General features: G+C 50.0%; 1 protein-coding gene across 3 annotated transcripts in view; it reads right to left on the reverse strand.

Moving 5' to 3' along the window:
• The window catches only part of ADCY8 (adenylate cyclase 8), a 196,553-nt gene extending 192,438 nt beyond the window's left edge, over window positions 1-4,115 (reverse strand). For all 3 annotated transcript variants that reach the window (XR_008306004.1, XM_053244776.1, XM_053244775.1), the window contains exon 1: window positions 1,529-4,115. Coding sequence is in view for 2 of the 3 variants with exons in the window: in XM_053244776.1 (XP_053100751.1) it covers window positions 1,529-2,407 (879 nt within the window). In the remaining variant the exon portion in view is untranslated. The remainder of the gene's footprint in view (window positions 1-1,528) is intronic.
• Between the last annotated feature and the right edge of the window lie 11,393 nt (window positions 4,116-15,508).

The raw sequence follows: 15,508 nt of genomic DNA on the forward strand, positions 1-15,508 counted from the left end.
GTTACAAATCTCTATCCTGTCCTTTCCTACCAAATATTTTCCTCCAAAAATATTTTTGCCCAAGTAGTAGGTAAAGAGAACTGCTCCACCAAGAAAAGCATTCACAGCAACCTAGATGTTATAGATACCAGCTACCATTCCTTGTAGCAGACAGAGCAGAAAGGACTGAAACGCAGCATTGCCCAACAACCTGCCTGATTCAATGGGAAGATCACCAGCCTTTCCTTTTAGACACTCAGGTTGGAATGCAAAATTCAGCTATGAACTCTGCAGGTGGCCCGGGTCATATCACTGTCTTGCAGCTTCCATTGGTCATTCTCATAAAATCAGAGTTCCCTTGAAGAGATCAGGTACAGACAGGAAAGCTCAATAAAAATGTGTACATGTGATAAATATGTACCCATTTGGACTCATCTTGCAACCATTTCAAAGTGGGAAACAAGACTGAAAAGCTCTGATTCAACAACATACAGTCAAGCAACAAGAAACAAAAACAAGAGAGAATAAAATGTACACAATTAAAACAATTCTCCTACTTGTTTAACCTTGGTCACCCAACCAAGACTGAGCTAGAAAAACAGATTTTGAGACTGAATGCACCACGTTGTTGTGACACCTTATGGGACACATTCTGTGAAATGCTCAGGTGCATCTGAATTTCCTCCCACTCTACATACCATGTACAATTGAAACAATAACATTGGGGGGTCCATTTAGGATCACACCTGGCAACCACCACCAGCTAAACATGAGAGCACAGAGAGAGGATGAAGTGCTCCCTCCATTTACAGGGTAGGGACACTGAACTTGGGACAGGAAGATGCCGGTTCAAATCCCTTGCTCAGCCAATGGGTGACCTTGGGTCACTTTCCGCCTCTCATAGAGTTACTATGAGGATAAAATGGGATCACCCCTTATACACCACCCTGAGCTCCTTTGAGGAGAAGCTGGATACAAATGTGATGGATGAATAGATTTACGTGGGTGTCCTCAGTATGAGTTCTCTCTGTGTTCCTCTCTGGTTTGCTAAATGTCATAGGAGCACAGGAATATGGGAAGCTGGTTTCTACTGAGTCAGGCCATTGATCCATCTAGATCATGATTGTCTGGCAGCAGCTCTCCAAGGCTTCAGTCAGGAATCTTTCCCAGCCCTACCTAGAGATGCCAGGGATTGAACCTGGGACCTTCTCCCTGCAAAGCAGATGCTCTGCCACTGAGCTAACTTTTTGCTTTGTTTTCTCAGAAAGTCTCGCATCCTTTCCCCCATCCAGAGATGAAACACACCAAATATCTGAGCCTTTCACTCCTCTATTTTTAAGGAGAATCACCACTACAACGTCACATCCTTGCTAATGAACCTGTCACGAGACAAGTTCATTTTACCCTATCAATGATGAATGGCTGCATTAATCCTTGCTCAGTGAGAGCTCAGTAATAACCTGGCTCAGTAGGAGACAAATAGGCACGTACGGGTGTCTCTCCTAGAGGGGACTCCAAACAGAAAGAAGCATTGTGCTGGAGGAAATACCTGGTTGATGGAGGTCACAGCCTGCCTGGGGATGACCACCTGCATGGTAAGTTGCAAGAGGGAGGTGACTAAGCCAGCGAGGATGGCCCAGGTGAGGGGCAGAGGCAGCATGCTGTAGGTGGCGAAGAGGGTGAAGAGCACGTAGCCTATGCCATCTCCGAGAAGACCACAACCTAGGCCAGCAGCGAGGATCTGAGTGGCCATGGCCACCCAAGTCACCACCCCACTGTACTGCAGGTAGGTGTAAGAGGTTGTGTCCTTCCTGACCACCACTAAGGCACAGATGACCACCTCAATGCCTGTGAAGAAGCCCAGCAGGATGCCCTTGATGGGGTCCATGGGGGCGGCAGCCAAGGTGAGGTGGAGCAGCAGGAGGGTGAGCTTGGTGAGCACATCCAGGATGTTCACCACCACCTCCGACTTGCGCCTCTGGCCCAGGAAGTAGCGCTGGTAGAGGCGCTCCAAGTCCCGGGACTTGAAGGAGTTGCGCAGGGTGGGGAAGATCACCCCCCGGTACGTGTAGCCCCAATTGAGGAAGAAGTCCGAGTTGCTGGGAGCACAATCCAGGTGCGGGAAGCCCAAATCGCCAGTGCTGCTGGTGCGCTCTGGGAAGACTTTGGTGCCCCCGTTGTTGTGGCCGCCGAGGCTCTTGCCCACTAGCTGGTGCCGGGGGTGGTGGGAGTGGTTGGAGCAGCAGGACTCCTCCGAGCTCAGGGTTTTGCCACTGCTGTGCTCCTGGATGAAGCGCTGCTCCGTGATGTGGCGCACAGCGGTCTGCCACAGCAGGCGCTGGGAGCGTGCGCTGCCACTAGGGGGCGTCTGGTTGATGGTGTACAATTCGTCGCTGTCGCTCAAGCAGCGTACCTCGGACAGCTCCATGGCGCAGGTCGGGGCAGATGGGGGAGGGGGTCTCACATTGAAAGGCAGCCGCTGCCCCCTTTCCCCCTTGCTGAAGAGGGAGGGGGGGATCAAGGGTCAGTCAGTTATTGCAGAAGCACACTGTCTCCCCATGCCTCCGTTGGCACCGGCTATTCCTTTATATGGGTGGGTGGCTGGCTCTCTGAATTGCATCCCCACCCACCCCCAGGAATTACAGCAGGGGGAAGGGGTGGAGAATCGAGGGGCCTGTTGTGGATGAGTGGCTGGAAGTCCAGTTATGCGCAATCAAAGCCCCATGCCTGTGGGTCGCTGTTTGGCAACACTGAGTCCAAAGACTAGAAGGGGCAAGGGGGCAACAAATACGCACAATGCGCTCCTCAAATTCAGAGAAGGAATCTTCCCAAATAAGGGCTGCCTGATGGCACCCATCCTACTTGGAGAAAGTAGGAGTTGGAGTTGGGCATATGCAGCAGCTGCCTTGTGATGAGTCCAGAGCATTGGTCCATCTAGCCCAGTCTTGTCTCCTCCAGAGGGTGTCGGTTCTCCAAGGGGTCACAGAGGTCTCTCCCAGCCCTGCTCCCCTGAGATCCTTTAAACAAGAGACGCCCAGGATTGAACTAAAGACGACCTTCTGAATTCCAGGCGTGGGGTCGACCACTGAGCTCAGCTCCTTGGAGAGAAAGGCTGTGCACTCCTATATAGTGAGATATACGGTATTATTCTTTGCAAGAGAAGATCGGTTCTAGGTACAAGACCAACATGCACCTTCAGAGAGGAGCCAGCAGTAACTGGGACAAGGGGAAGGGAGAGGCGAGAGGAAGAGTTTGCGGTTCCCACACAGGCACCTAATGATATCTGCACAGAGGCGGAGGGGAGGGCTGGAGGAGAGCGCTGGTTCGCTGTAATCCCCGAAGCAGGCTCCTATCAGCAGCAGCCATCCGTGCAACAAGGAGGAAGAAGCGTGGGGAATTTTTAAAAACACGCCAGGAAGGCAGAGAGACGGCCAGGGCGAACCCAGCCAAGGTGCTGCTGTGGGCGGTTATCCCACCTGAAATTGACGAGGCTGGTGGTGGTCCGAGCCGAAGGCCAGGCGTGAAATTGGCAAGGTCAACGAAGCTTGCGAAACCTCCGGCTCTTCCTCCCGGGCCGGGAGCAGCGGCAGGAGCAGCAGCAGCAGCGGGAGCGGCTGCATCTTTCCAAGCGCGCACGGAGAGCAACCCCGTGGATCCCAAAAAAACTCCAGCCGGGCAGGAAGGAAAGAGTTTTCCTTTTCTTCCTGGAGAGGGGGGCTTTGGAGCGAGACATGGCCAGCTCGCGGGGCGATGGGGAGGAGGGCAGTGTGGGCGGCGGGGAGAGAGGAGGATCAGGTCCCGGCTACTTTAGCCCTTCCTTCTCCTCCGGAGGAGAGCAGCCGGCGGCGAGATCCATCGCTGGGCATCTGGAGAGCGCATTTCGCGGGTAGACGATCTGGGTTAGGTGATGCTCCTCAGAGCGCCAGCGGTTCCCATTCCACTTCAAGACGATCCCCCCCCCCCGGAGACGCCCCCCCCGCCAAAAACAAAACACCACCCCTCCCAATGGGGGTCTTTCAATGCAACATGTCCCTTTTCCCAAGCGGTATGAGATTCTTCACCAACTGAGGCGAGGCGAGAGGAGGCTTGAAGGCATCTGGGCTGGCAGGAGTTCGGGGTGGGGGGGGGACGGAAAGGAAGGCGGCGGCGGCGGCGGCGGCTGCCCCCCAAGCCCGCAGCTGGCTGGCTGGCTCCTTGCGCCCTTCCAGCTGCGCGCATCCAGCCAGCCCCTCCACTCTACTGCCGAAAGGGAGTCGAGAGGGGCTCGCAGCTCAGCCGAGAGGGCATCCCTCACGCGCCGCCTGGATTCCCCGCAGCAGCCCTTCCAGACGGCGGGAGCGCAGTCGGAGCCAGGCGAGCGAACCCAGGCAGGACGCTGGTCCGGTGGCGCGACTGGCGCGTCTCTGGCTGCCGCCGCCGCCGCCTCGAGTGGGAAAGGCAGAGCCCAGCTCGGTCAGCTGATGGCCCCGTGACGTCAGGCCCGGCTGCGCTCGCTCCCCTTGGCGCCCACTGGAAGAAGAGGGAGAGCCGGGCGGGCGCCCCCCGCCCCGTGGATGCCGAGCCCGCGAGGGGTCCGGTGGGCGACAGCCCCGGCTCCCCCCACCCCCCGCTGCCGAGAACCCAACTCTGCACGCAGGCACGACTCCGTGGTTCCTCGGAAGTAAGGGCTGCTTTCGGATGGATGTGTCGCTGCAGCACAAGGCACTCCGCTGGCCTGGGAACTGCAAGAGATTCCAAAAAGGAGAGGAAAAGAGGCCAACTTCAGCCAAGCAGCCTCCTTCTGTCGAAGCCCAAACAAGTCCTGTTTCGTGCGCTTTCATTTGTCCCAGTCAAAGGTTTCGGGGTGAGTTAAAGGATCTCCTAGGAACATAGGGAACTGCCTTATACCACGTCAGACCATTGGCCCATGGCTGGATGCTGACCGGCTTTGTGGGGCTCTCCAAGGTTTCCGACGAGACTGAATTTCTCTTTGATTGATTGCTTGATTACATTTATAGACTGGCCCATCCAAAGGCTCTGGGTGGTACACAACAAGTTTTAAAAAAAAGTCATAAAAGCAAACCCCATTTAAAACACACTGCCAATAACGAATATAAAAACAATTTAAAACCCTTTCAAAACCATTTAAAACCAATTAAAAGACTTGAAAACAATGGAAATACCTTGATTGAATCTGGGACCTTCTTCTGCCACTGAGCTATAGGCCTTTAGCCCCAGCAGAGGCGGCTTCTTCTGCCTGCTTGAATGGTTGACTTCTGGACTGGCTCCCGATTAATGGGGAACCCTGAGCAATATGCCTTGAGTGGGGCTCACCCTTTCCTCCTCTCCCCATCCACCCGGCAGACCCAATCCTCTTTGATGAAGCAACACCCAGAAAGGAAGGGTAAGCAAAATAACACAGGATGGAGACTACTTGTCAGAAAAGCAGCTGCCGCCTGTGCTTGCTTGTGGACTTTTCCCTGGGAGAGGTTCCCTGGGCCCAGTCCCTGCCACAATTCCTGGGAGGAGGGGGAGAGGCAATGGGCAAGAAGCCGCTGAAAACTCCTCCAGCTTGCCTGGGCTTTCCCTCTGGCTGTGGGCCTAATCCTCCCTGCCCTGCCACCAAAGGGAGAGGGACAGGTGCCTGACGGCTTGCCTCAAGTCAAACCTTTGGTTTGTCCAATTCTGTGTTGCCTACACTGAATGGTAGCAGATCTCCCAAGTTTTTCAGGCAAGAGGCAAGCATGCATGCTTGCATGCATGCAGAAGGTTCCTGGTTCCCTCCCTGGCAGCATCTCCAAGACAGGGCTGAGAGAGACTCCTGCCTGCAACCTTGGAGAAGCTGCTGCCAGTCTGTGAAGGCAATACTGAGCTAGATGGACCTATGGTCTGACTCAGTATATGGCAGCTTCCTGTGTTCCTCTGTTCCTAGTCTTCTTCCAGCCCACTTTAAAAAGCTTTATTTGTTAGCCACCCCATAACAAATTGTTCTCTGGGTGGCTCACAACATAGCATTAAAACATCAAGTAAAAACGCATAAGACATGAAATCACACCAAACAAAACAAAAACACATAATACGATACAAAACAATTTAAAAACATTTTTAAAAGTTTTAAAAATCAAAATTCAAATTTAAAAATCAAAAATCAAAAAATCAAAAGGCCTGAGTGAACAAAAAGGTCTTTACCTGGTGACCAAAGGAATAAAGTGATGATGCCAAGTGAATCTCACTGGGGAGGAGGTGCAACCATCTAAATGGGGTGCAACCACCAGAAAGGCCCTATTAACTACCCACCTCACCTCGTTTGGAGCAAGGCCTCCGAAGAAGATCTTAAGGTACGAGTTAAGAGTCGAGACATATGGGGCAAGGCCCTCTCTCAGGTAACCTGGTCCCAAGCCCTTTAGGGCTTTAAAAGTTAAAACCAGCACTTTGAATTAGGCCTGGAAACAGACTTGGAGCCCATGCAGCTGACAAAGCACTGGCGTGATATGCTCAAAACACCCAGTCCCAGTAAATAACCTTGCATCACTGTTCCCACTAACAGGGATGTCCAGATGTTTTTGACTACAACTCCCAGAATCCCTAAGCAAAAGCCACTGCAGATGGGGATTCTGGGAGTTGTAGTCCACAACATCTGGGGATCCCTGTTAGAGGGAACACTGTCTTGCATCCCGACTTTGTACCAGCTGCAGTTTCCAGACCGTACTCAAAGGCAGCCCCACGTACAACTCACTGCAGCAATCTAAGCGCGAGGTTAGTAAAACATGAGTAACTGTGGCCAAGCGATCTCTGACCAGGTAAGCTTGCAGTTGGCGTTTCAGCCGCTGATGAAAGGTGAAGATGCCAGGGGCTGAATGTGGAACCTTTTGCACACAAAACCAACGCTCTACTGCTCAGCTGTGGCCCCATTGTAGCTCAGGAGGTTTAGATGAGTGATGGTTGCAAGGAGCAGTTGCTGCTGCCCCAGTCACTCACCTGTCCATCCTTGGAAGCTGTATCTGCTCACTCCCCGCCCCCCTGTAGTATATCAGGAATGATTTGGCTCCTTGGGCCCAATAACCACTGCTGCAATGGCCCCAAAGAGAGAGCCCAGGTGAGCAAGTGGCGGGGGGGGGGGCTACTCTTGCAGCAGCCATCTCCTTTACTCCTGAGCTCCCTCTCTGGGTGGCCCCACTGTGCCCAGCCCTCTCTGTTGCCTGGAGACAAGGGATAAGCAGAGGCTTTAAAGGAGGCTCAGACAAATTCAGGGAGAACAAGTCTATCAATGTCTTCAGGGCTATCAACAGCTACTGGTCTTAATGGCTATAGGCTACCTCCAGGTTCAGAGGCAGGATGCCTCTGAATACCAGTTGCAGGGGAGCAGCCGCAGGAGATGGGGCAGGCCTCCCGGTTGTTGGGCTTCCCAGGGGCATCTGGTGGGCCACTGTGGGATGGGAAACAGAGTGCTAGCCTAGATTGGCCATGGGCCTGATCCACCGAGGTTCTTCTGTTCAATGAACTGCCTCCTCCTCCTCCTCTCCTCCTCCTCCTCCTCCTCCTGGTGCTTGGACATCTGTGACCTTCCTCTGGGCAAGTGTGGCAGTGGAGATTCACTCAGCAATTGTCCTGCCCTGCTGCAGAAAGGAGGAGGTGGGTAGAGGCGCTGATTCATGCTCAGAGGTATCCTCGAATGCCTGTCTTTACCACTTTTAAGCTGCCATCCATTCCTACAGGGAAGTAACCTGCAATTCTTGAGGATAACATTGCAGTGAATTAAAAACTGTCTGTACTCCACAACCCGGCTCACTTTCAAAACCAAAGTTGCAAGCAATGAAAATGGCATGGGGGAGAGGGATCAGGACCAGGGAAGGTTGCCAGCAGTCTCCTCTCCTTGTGCTTCTTGCAAGCTTTGCAGGGAATGTAGGCAAAGTGCTCCTTGTGAAGCTTGCAAGGGTCAGTTTGATCCCAAAGAGCTGCTTCAGAGGCAGCAGTGAGAGGCCTCTTGATACACTGCTGGGATGGCATCCCAAAAATCAGCCACTGAAGGCAACCATCTCACCTCACCTCATGAAATGACCGCCCCAGGTAAACCTTTCCCCTTCATGCATAACAACTGGCATTTTGCTGGTCATAGAAACACTCCATTTTCAACCACAGTACGTTGTGCTGATGAGGCTGACCATTTTTCACAACTGACACTTAAATTTCCTTTTCCATTCTCTAGGTATGTAATTTGTAAGCAAAACCCATTCAGCGAAATGGACCTTTGACTTAAAATGCCAGCCTCTTCTGTTTTCTAACCTGCATTTTTGCAGGCGGCACATTTCCCGATTAAAAAGCCATCCTTCTCATAATGTCACTTGCGAAAATGCCACAAGAGATCATAATTGCCCAAGATTACCAAAATGGCGTCATAGCTGAGCAGAGATTTTTAGCAACAGACTGCACACAAATAGAATCATTGCAAGAGAGAGAGAGAGAGAGAGAGAGAGAGAGAGAGAGAGAGAGAGAGAGGAAAAAACCTAAAACTCTCAGCAGCTACTGTGCTGTGAAAAGACACACTAGTGGAAACAGTGTGAGCAAGTTGGAGTTATCCATCACTCTGTGCCCCTGAAGGCCTCATGTGGCATTGATCTCCCTCTAATATACGTATAAAAAGTGACATCAGGGTGGCTCTTTCATGAGGCAAAGTGATGTGGTCACCTCAGGTGGCAGATTACGGGGGCACCAGCAGTTTGCCAAGACTGGGGCTGCTCTCTAGGACCTTGCAAGCTTTTCAAGGTGTGCCTCTCCTCATACTCCCTGCAAAGCTGTCAAGGAGCATGAGGAGAAAAGAGGAGGCTGTTGACTACAGAAAAGGGCAACCAAAATAATCAGGGAACTAAAGCAACTCCTCTACGAGGAAAGTCAACAGTGTTTGAGCCTCTTTACTTTAGAAAGAAGGTGGTAAGGGGGAACATGATAGAGGCATATAAAATTATGCATGGTGTGGATCAAGGCAAACGTTTCTCTCTCTCTCATAATTTTAGAAGCCAGAGTCATCCACTGTAGCTAAATGCTGGGAGATTCCTCCTAGACAAAAGGAAGTATTTCTTCGCAGAATGTGTAGTTATACTATGGAACTCACTGCTGCTGGATGTGGCGATGGACACCAATCAAGATGGTTTTAAAAAGGGATTAGACAAATTCATGGAGGAGAGGGCTATCAACGGCTTCTAGCCTTGATAGCGGTATATTTCCTCCAGGATCAGAGGGGGCATTCCCCTGAACACCAGGTGCCAGGGAACACCATTGGGATAGGGGTGTTGCCCTCTTCCCCCCACTTTGCAGATACACTGTGTGAAGCAGGATGCTGAACTACATGGGCTTTGGTCTGATCCAACAAGGCCGTGTCTGGCACCTCACCTCAGGAAAGAAAAAATGGACAGATGAATATCTGATACATAGATCTAAAACACGCATACAACAGATCCAATGACCAAAGATGTGCCATACACATATAAAGAAGAGTATAGTATTCTATCTATCTATCTATCTATCTATCTATCTATCTATCTATCTTGGAGAATATGAAAGAATGAAAAAATACCTCCCATTTTAATTAATAAAAAATGTTCCCCAGATATTGACAGTCTAGGAAATGCAGCAGTAACAAAATATGAATATAGATGAACCTGCCATATACTGAGCCAGGCAGAAATACATTGAATAAAAATACTGAAACCGTGCAACTGCAAGATCTAGGAAAGGGCCATAGCCCATGCAGAAAGTCCCAGGTTCTGTCCAACATCTCCAGGTAGGGAGACTCGAAAGACTCCTGCCTGAAACCTTGGAGAGCTGCTGCCAATCAGGGGAGAAAATACTGGTCTGCCCCACTATAGAGCTGCTTCCTATATTCCTGTGTTGCAGACTACTGGTCTATCCTGCTAGTGTTACCTACTCTGGCTGGCACTGGCTCTCCAGGATCTTAGGCAAGGGAGCGATTCACATGAACATTCGGGAGGATGGGGGTGGGGCAAGGCTGCAAAACCGCACCTTTCCACCAGATGATCCATCGAACTTTGCCAGGAGCGTTTACCGTGCTCCCGGACAAGCAGCACTGCACCAGGCAATGCAGAGCTCTGGAGGCCAGGATGATGCGTCCTGGCCTCCAGGTATCCAATGCACCACACGCCAAACATGGTACATTGGGGAATTCCCCCATCAGATGGGCACTCTAGGCACCCATCTCTGTCTCCTCAGAGATTGATTGATTGGATTGATTGATTGATTGATTGATTGATTTCTATACCACCCTTCCAAAAATGGCTCAAGGCAGTTTACACAGAGAAATAATGAATAAAGAAGATGGCTCCCTGTCCCCAAAGGGCTCACAATCTAAAAAGAAACACAAGATAGACACCAGCAACAGTCACTGGAGGTCCTGTGCTGGGGGTGGAGAGGGCCAGTGACTCTCCCCCTGCTCAATAAAGAGGATCACGACATTAAAAAGGTGCCTCTTTGCCAAGTTAGAAGGGGTTAGCAGGGGATTGCATACAGCACACGATCCTGGCAGCCAGGCTAAGGGAGCCCTCATTCCCAACCTTGGCTAAGAGCCGGGCTTCAAAGTAGGGTTTGGCAGCCTAGCCCTGGCCCCTGAGAATAGTCTCAAGGTCTTTTCTATTACCAGCTACTTGATCCTTTTAACTGGAAGTGCTGGGGGCAGAACCTTGGGGCCTTCAACTGTACATGCAAAGCATGCATTTTCCCACTGAGCTATGGCCCCTAGATCTTGCAGCCCAAAATTTTCAGTATTTTTATTACTATGCATATCTGTCCCACCTTCCCGCCCCAATACGGGACACTCAAGGCAGCTAACAACAGGCCACAGGGATCTCACTCTAGCAATACATGCATGATGCAGGGTGGCCCAAGAGACCGTGGTCCCTGAGGCAAAGCAACAAATACTGCCTTGCCCTCACACCTTTGGCAGATGCCAGACTCCTTTCAAAACTGACCCTAGCAAGTTTGACTCCTTTCAAAACTGACCCTAGCAAGTTTGGCTCAGGGGGCAGGGAAGAGGGATGGTTGCCAGCAGCCCACTCTTCTCTCCTTGCACACCTTGCAAAGCTGGCATGGGTTGGATCAGTCCCAAAGAGTAGGGGGCGTGTTGCCACCCTGCTGGTGTCCCAAAAATCTGCCACCTGAGGTGATCACCTCACCTTGCCTAATGAAAGGGCCGCCCCTGGGAATTCTATAAAGCAAGCCTGGAGCAAAAACACGCCAGCGAGGGGCGGGAAATATATTGTCTAGAAATCAGTGCAGACAAAAATCACAGGAACACAGGAAGCTGCCATATACCGAGTCAGACCATTGGTCTATCTAGCTCAGTACTCTCTTCACAGACTAGCAACGGCTTCTCCAAGACTGCAGGCAGGAATCTCTCTCAGCCCTATCTTGGAGAAGCCAGGGAGGGAACTTGAAACCTAGATGCTCTTCCCAGAGCAGCTCGATCCCCTGAGGGGAATGTCTTACGGTGCTCACACTTCTAGTCTCCCATTCCTATGCAACCAGGGTGGACCCTACTTAGCAAAGGCAACAAGTCATGCTTGCTACCACAAGACCAGCTCTCTTCTCCAAACCCACGTAGACACATGTCCATCTTAGTTCCAATTTTCAAATTGTTCTAGTTTTGCGAAGGCAAACAGACATGGAACCTTCTCCTTGACTATCGGCATTCGAGGAATCCAGATCTTCTGACTCTGACTGTTCACTTTGCTCTTCTAATGTAACTAATGGTAAATATTAACAGCTGAATTAAAACAGAAGACAGATTGTGCTCTAGTGCTTCAGAGTCTGCATGCATTCGAACTAATAGAGCAGCACCCTGTAATGGTTTGGATCACATTGTACGGTAGTTAGTCTCCAGCTATTACAATATGTGCTTTCAGTACATGTATACAAGGTACATGTGGAGACATCTCATTCTCAGTGTAGAGCACAGGTGTTTCATGCAGTATGTCCCAGCTTCAATCATGGGCACTTCCTGTTAAAGACTTTCAGGTATCAGAGCTGGGGAAGACCCATTGGTCTGACTCAGAATACGGCAGCTTCATACATATGTTAAGAATATAGGAAGCTGCTTTATACAGAGCCAGACCCTTGTTCAATCGAACTCAGGGGGGCTGCTCAAATTTGCCCCTCCTGCAGATGGTGGCCTACGACTCCCATATTCCCTGGCTATTGGCCACTGTGGCTGGGGATTATGGGAGTTGCAGTCCAAAAACAACTGGGGGGCCAAAGTGGAGCAGGCCAGATCTAGCTCAGTATTGTCAACACTAACTGGCAGCAGCTTTCCAAGGTTACAGGCAGGCGTCTTCCCCAGCCCTACCTGGAGATGGTGCCAGGGATTGCACCTGGGACCTTATGCATGCAAAGCAGATACTCAACCTCTAAGGTATAGCTCCATCTCTGTGTTTACAGAGCACAGAGGTGATGCAGTGATAGGAAAAGTACCACCTGTTCATTTTCAAGCATCAATGCAAGCACTTTTATTGTGTCCATAAACAAGGTGGCTGGTTTATTAATTGCATCAATTCGCATTAATCTAGATTGGTCCCCTGTGGCACCAGGCTGCAGTTGGCCTACCAAAAGGGCTCCAAGCCATGACATTGTCAGTGTGATATAAGGTTTACAGCACAGAGATAGGAAAAGATGGACTCAGTTGTCTGGAGAGGAAACTTCCAATTTCTTTTAGAACTTCCTTTTTTCTTCTTCTTCCCCAAGGAGAAAATAAGAGCTGCCTATAGGAAAACAAGCAAGCAAGGACTTGAGAAGTTGTTGATCTTGGTGTATCTGGGATTGGGCAACAATACACACAGACACACACAGACACACACAGAGGAATTCATGCTCAATCTTAATTTTCATTAATTCTTAAATTATTAAGGCCTTAATTTTCTGTGGAAAATATGCCCCCCCCCCATTTTTAAACATTTAAAACTTTGCTCTGCAAACATCAGTGATTATGTCTACAAACATCAGATGATTATGTTCCACTTGGCATTGATGTTAGCAGAGCAAAGGTTTTCTTCGGGTTAGAGCTCTTATGACTGAAAAAAGTCCAGTCATAAGAGTTCAGTTCTTCTGCACCTAAAGAACTGAAGCTGATTATTCTCCCTGACATCTTTGTTTTCTGCACGCAGGGACCTGTTTTAATAGAGGGGCATGTGAACCTCCAACTGAAGTCTGAATTGATACAGCTCAGATGCAAATTGACCACCTTTGTGAAAATTAGCTCTACGTCAACCCAGGCTACCAGACACACATTAGCTCGTGGCTCATTCCTAAATACACAGAGCCCATTTGACTTGCACTGATCGATTCATTTGGAACACTTTAAGAGCCATTTGCCTAGAATTGCTCTCTGTGCATTCATAGCGACATCCAAACCATTCCCACACTGCAAGCCTGCCACACTTCTAATGGATGGAGCCTTATCTATCAAGGCAGACTGCTGCAATTCACACTTGATGGGGAAGATGAACGCAAATATGAATCTGAAATGTAGAGCCATGATAATTTCAGTTGGGAGATTAATAAATGCACCAAGTTTCTGGGATGCTGGCACGTTGCTGATTTATAGCAGCAGGACGTCTCCAGCCCCAGATTGGGTTTTGTAGGTTAAAAAACACCCACACCCACATATTGATTCCATCAACTGGTTCTCAAATCACCCTCCTTCTTTAGAGAAGACGAAGATGAAATATGATAGCCATCTTCAAATATCTACAAGGCTGTCATGTAGAAGAGGGGTAAACCTGTTCTTTGTTGCTCTAGGATGAGAACCAATTGGTTCAAATAGCCAAGAAGCAGATTCAGGTTAGGCATTAGGAGAGATTTCATAATTGTAAGAGCTGCTTGACCTACTGCTGCTACACATCATGCTGCTATGGTGCTATGATCCTATGATGCTATGATCCTGCTATGATGCTATGGATCATGCTGCTATGGATCCTCCTTGGAGAGGAGAGCTGGTCTTGTGGTAGCAAGCATGACTTGTCCCCTTAGCTACGCAGGGTCCACCCTGGTTGCATATGAATGGGAGACTTGATGTGTGAGCACTGTGAGATATTCCCCTCAGGGGATGGAGCCGCTCTGGGAAGAGCAGAAGGTATCAAGGTCCCGCCCTGGCTTCTCCAAGATAGGGCTGAGAGAGAGTCATGCTTGCAACTTTGGAGAAGCTGCTGCCAGTCTGTGAAGACAATACTGAGCTATATAGATCAATGGTCTGACTCAGTATATGGCAGCTTCCTATGTTCCTATGACTCAAACCAGACCTTTCTTTTTCTGCGTTCATCTGTGGAGGCATGAACAGCATTGGTAAGAAGGAGGACATTTTCTCCTGTCACTCCCCACCTGTCATGCTCCTTTCTCAACGAGGCCCACCCGGAGCTCCATGCTTGGAACTTAGAACATCATTTTTTGTAAAAGCATCTACCAGTCCATAAGTTTGTATCAGAGCCGGGGAGGAGGGTCCCTCCCATCCAAGTTGCCACCCAAGCTCCTGTTAGCCTTAAAAGGGAAACCTTACAGGCACAAGTTTTTTCCTACTGCTGTGGCTAATAGAGGCTTTTGGGGGGGGGTTAAGTCAGTGACTTGACATTGGAGCAAAGGGTTGGAATCCTCTCCCCACACACAGTAACCACCACCATCAAAATCCCAACCCCACCGCACCCCCAAACAGCTACTTCTGCGAGACTGCTAACTGGGCAAAGAGAGACCATTAAAAGTGGCGATTCTCTTATATTTAGCCAGGCAGAGCAACTGGCCCAATCCACTCCCAGCTCACAATTCCCTCAGCCAATTTTGCTAGTGTCTCCTTTGTGTTCTTTCTGGACTGTGAGCACTTTGGCAACGGGGAACCATCTTCTTCTGAATAGTCCTTTTCTCTTTGGAACTCCTTTGAGAATTGTTTGTTGAAAAGCAGTTTATAAATGGTGGCTGAGGTTCCACGCTAGGGACCTGCCAGGACTGCTGTGCAGTGTGGAAGGCACAACTCTCCTGCTGTGCAACAGGACAGTTGTGCAATGACTGAAAGCAGTGTCTGTGCAGCTGTGCTACTTCCATTGTTTACAGCAGAAGCAGTGATGTGCAGTTGTGTGGACAGTATTTTAGGAACATAGGAAGCTGCCAAATACTGAGTCAGACCATTGGTTCCAAGTTCCCTCCCTAGCATCTCCAAGATAGGGTTCCATTCTCTGTGATAAACCTATAGTTTCTCTAGGTCCCCCAAAGCACAAACCCATCATGATAAGATTGTCTATACTGTGCTCTGTTAAGCAGCCTCAGATTGCATGTTGATTTAAAACAGCGGGGGGGGGGGGCAGACAATAAAGCTATTCCCACGGTCAGTAGAAACTGGGCTAAGGGATCCTAGTCTGCTTTCTGCTGATCGTGGGAACCACCAGGTAAGCCCGGTGGTGGCTAGCCTGCCTAATTCCCCCTCCCCTTAAATGAGGTTAATGGAGCTCCATTAACCTATTTTTTTTTGCTTGTGTGCCACCATGGCACACGGCGACACACAAGT

Source organism: Hemicordylus capensis, chromosome 4 (genome assembly GCF_027244095.1).
Source record: "Hemicordylus capensis ecotype Gifberg chromosome 4, rHemCap1.1.pri, whole genome shotgun sequence".
Lineage (NCBI taxonomy): Eukaryota > Metazoa > Chordata > Lepidosauria > Squamata > Cordylidae > Hemicordylus > Hemicordylus capensis.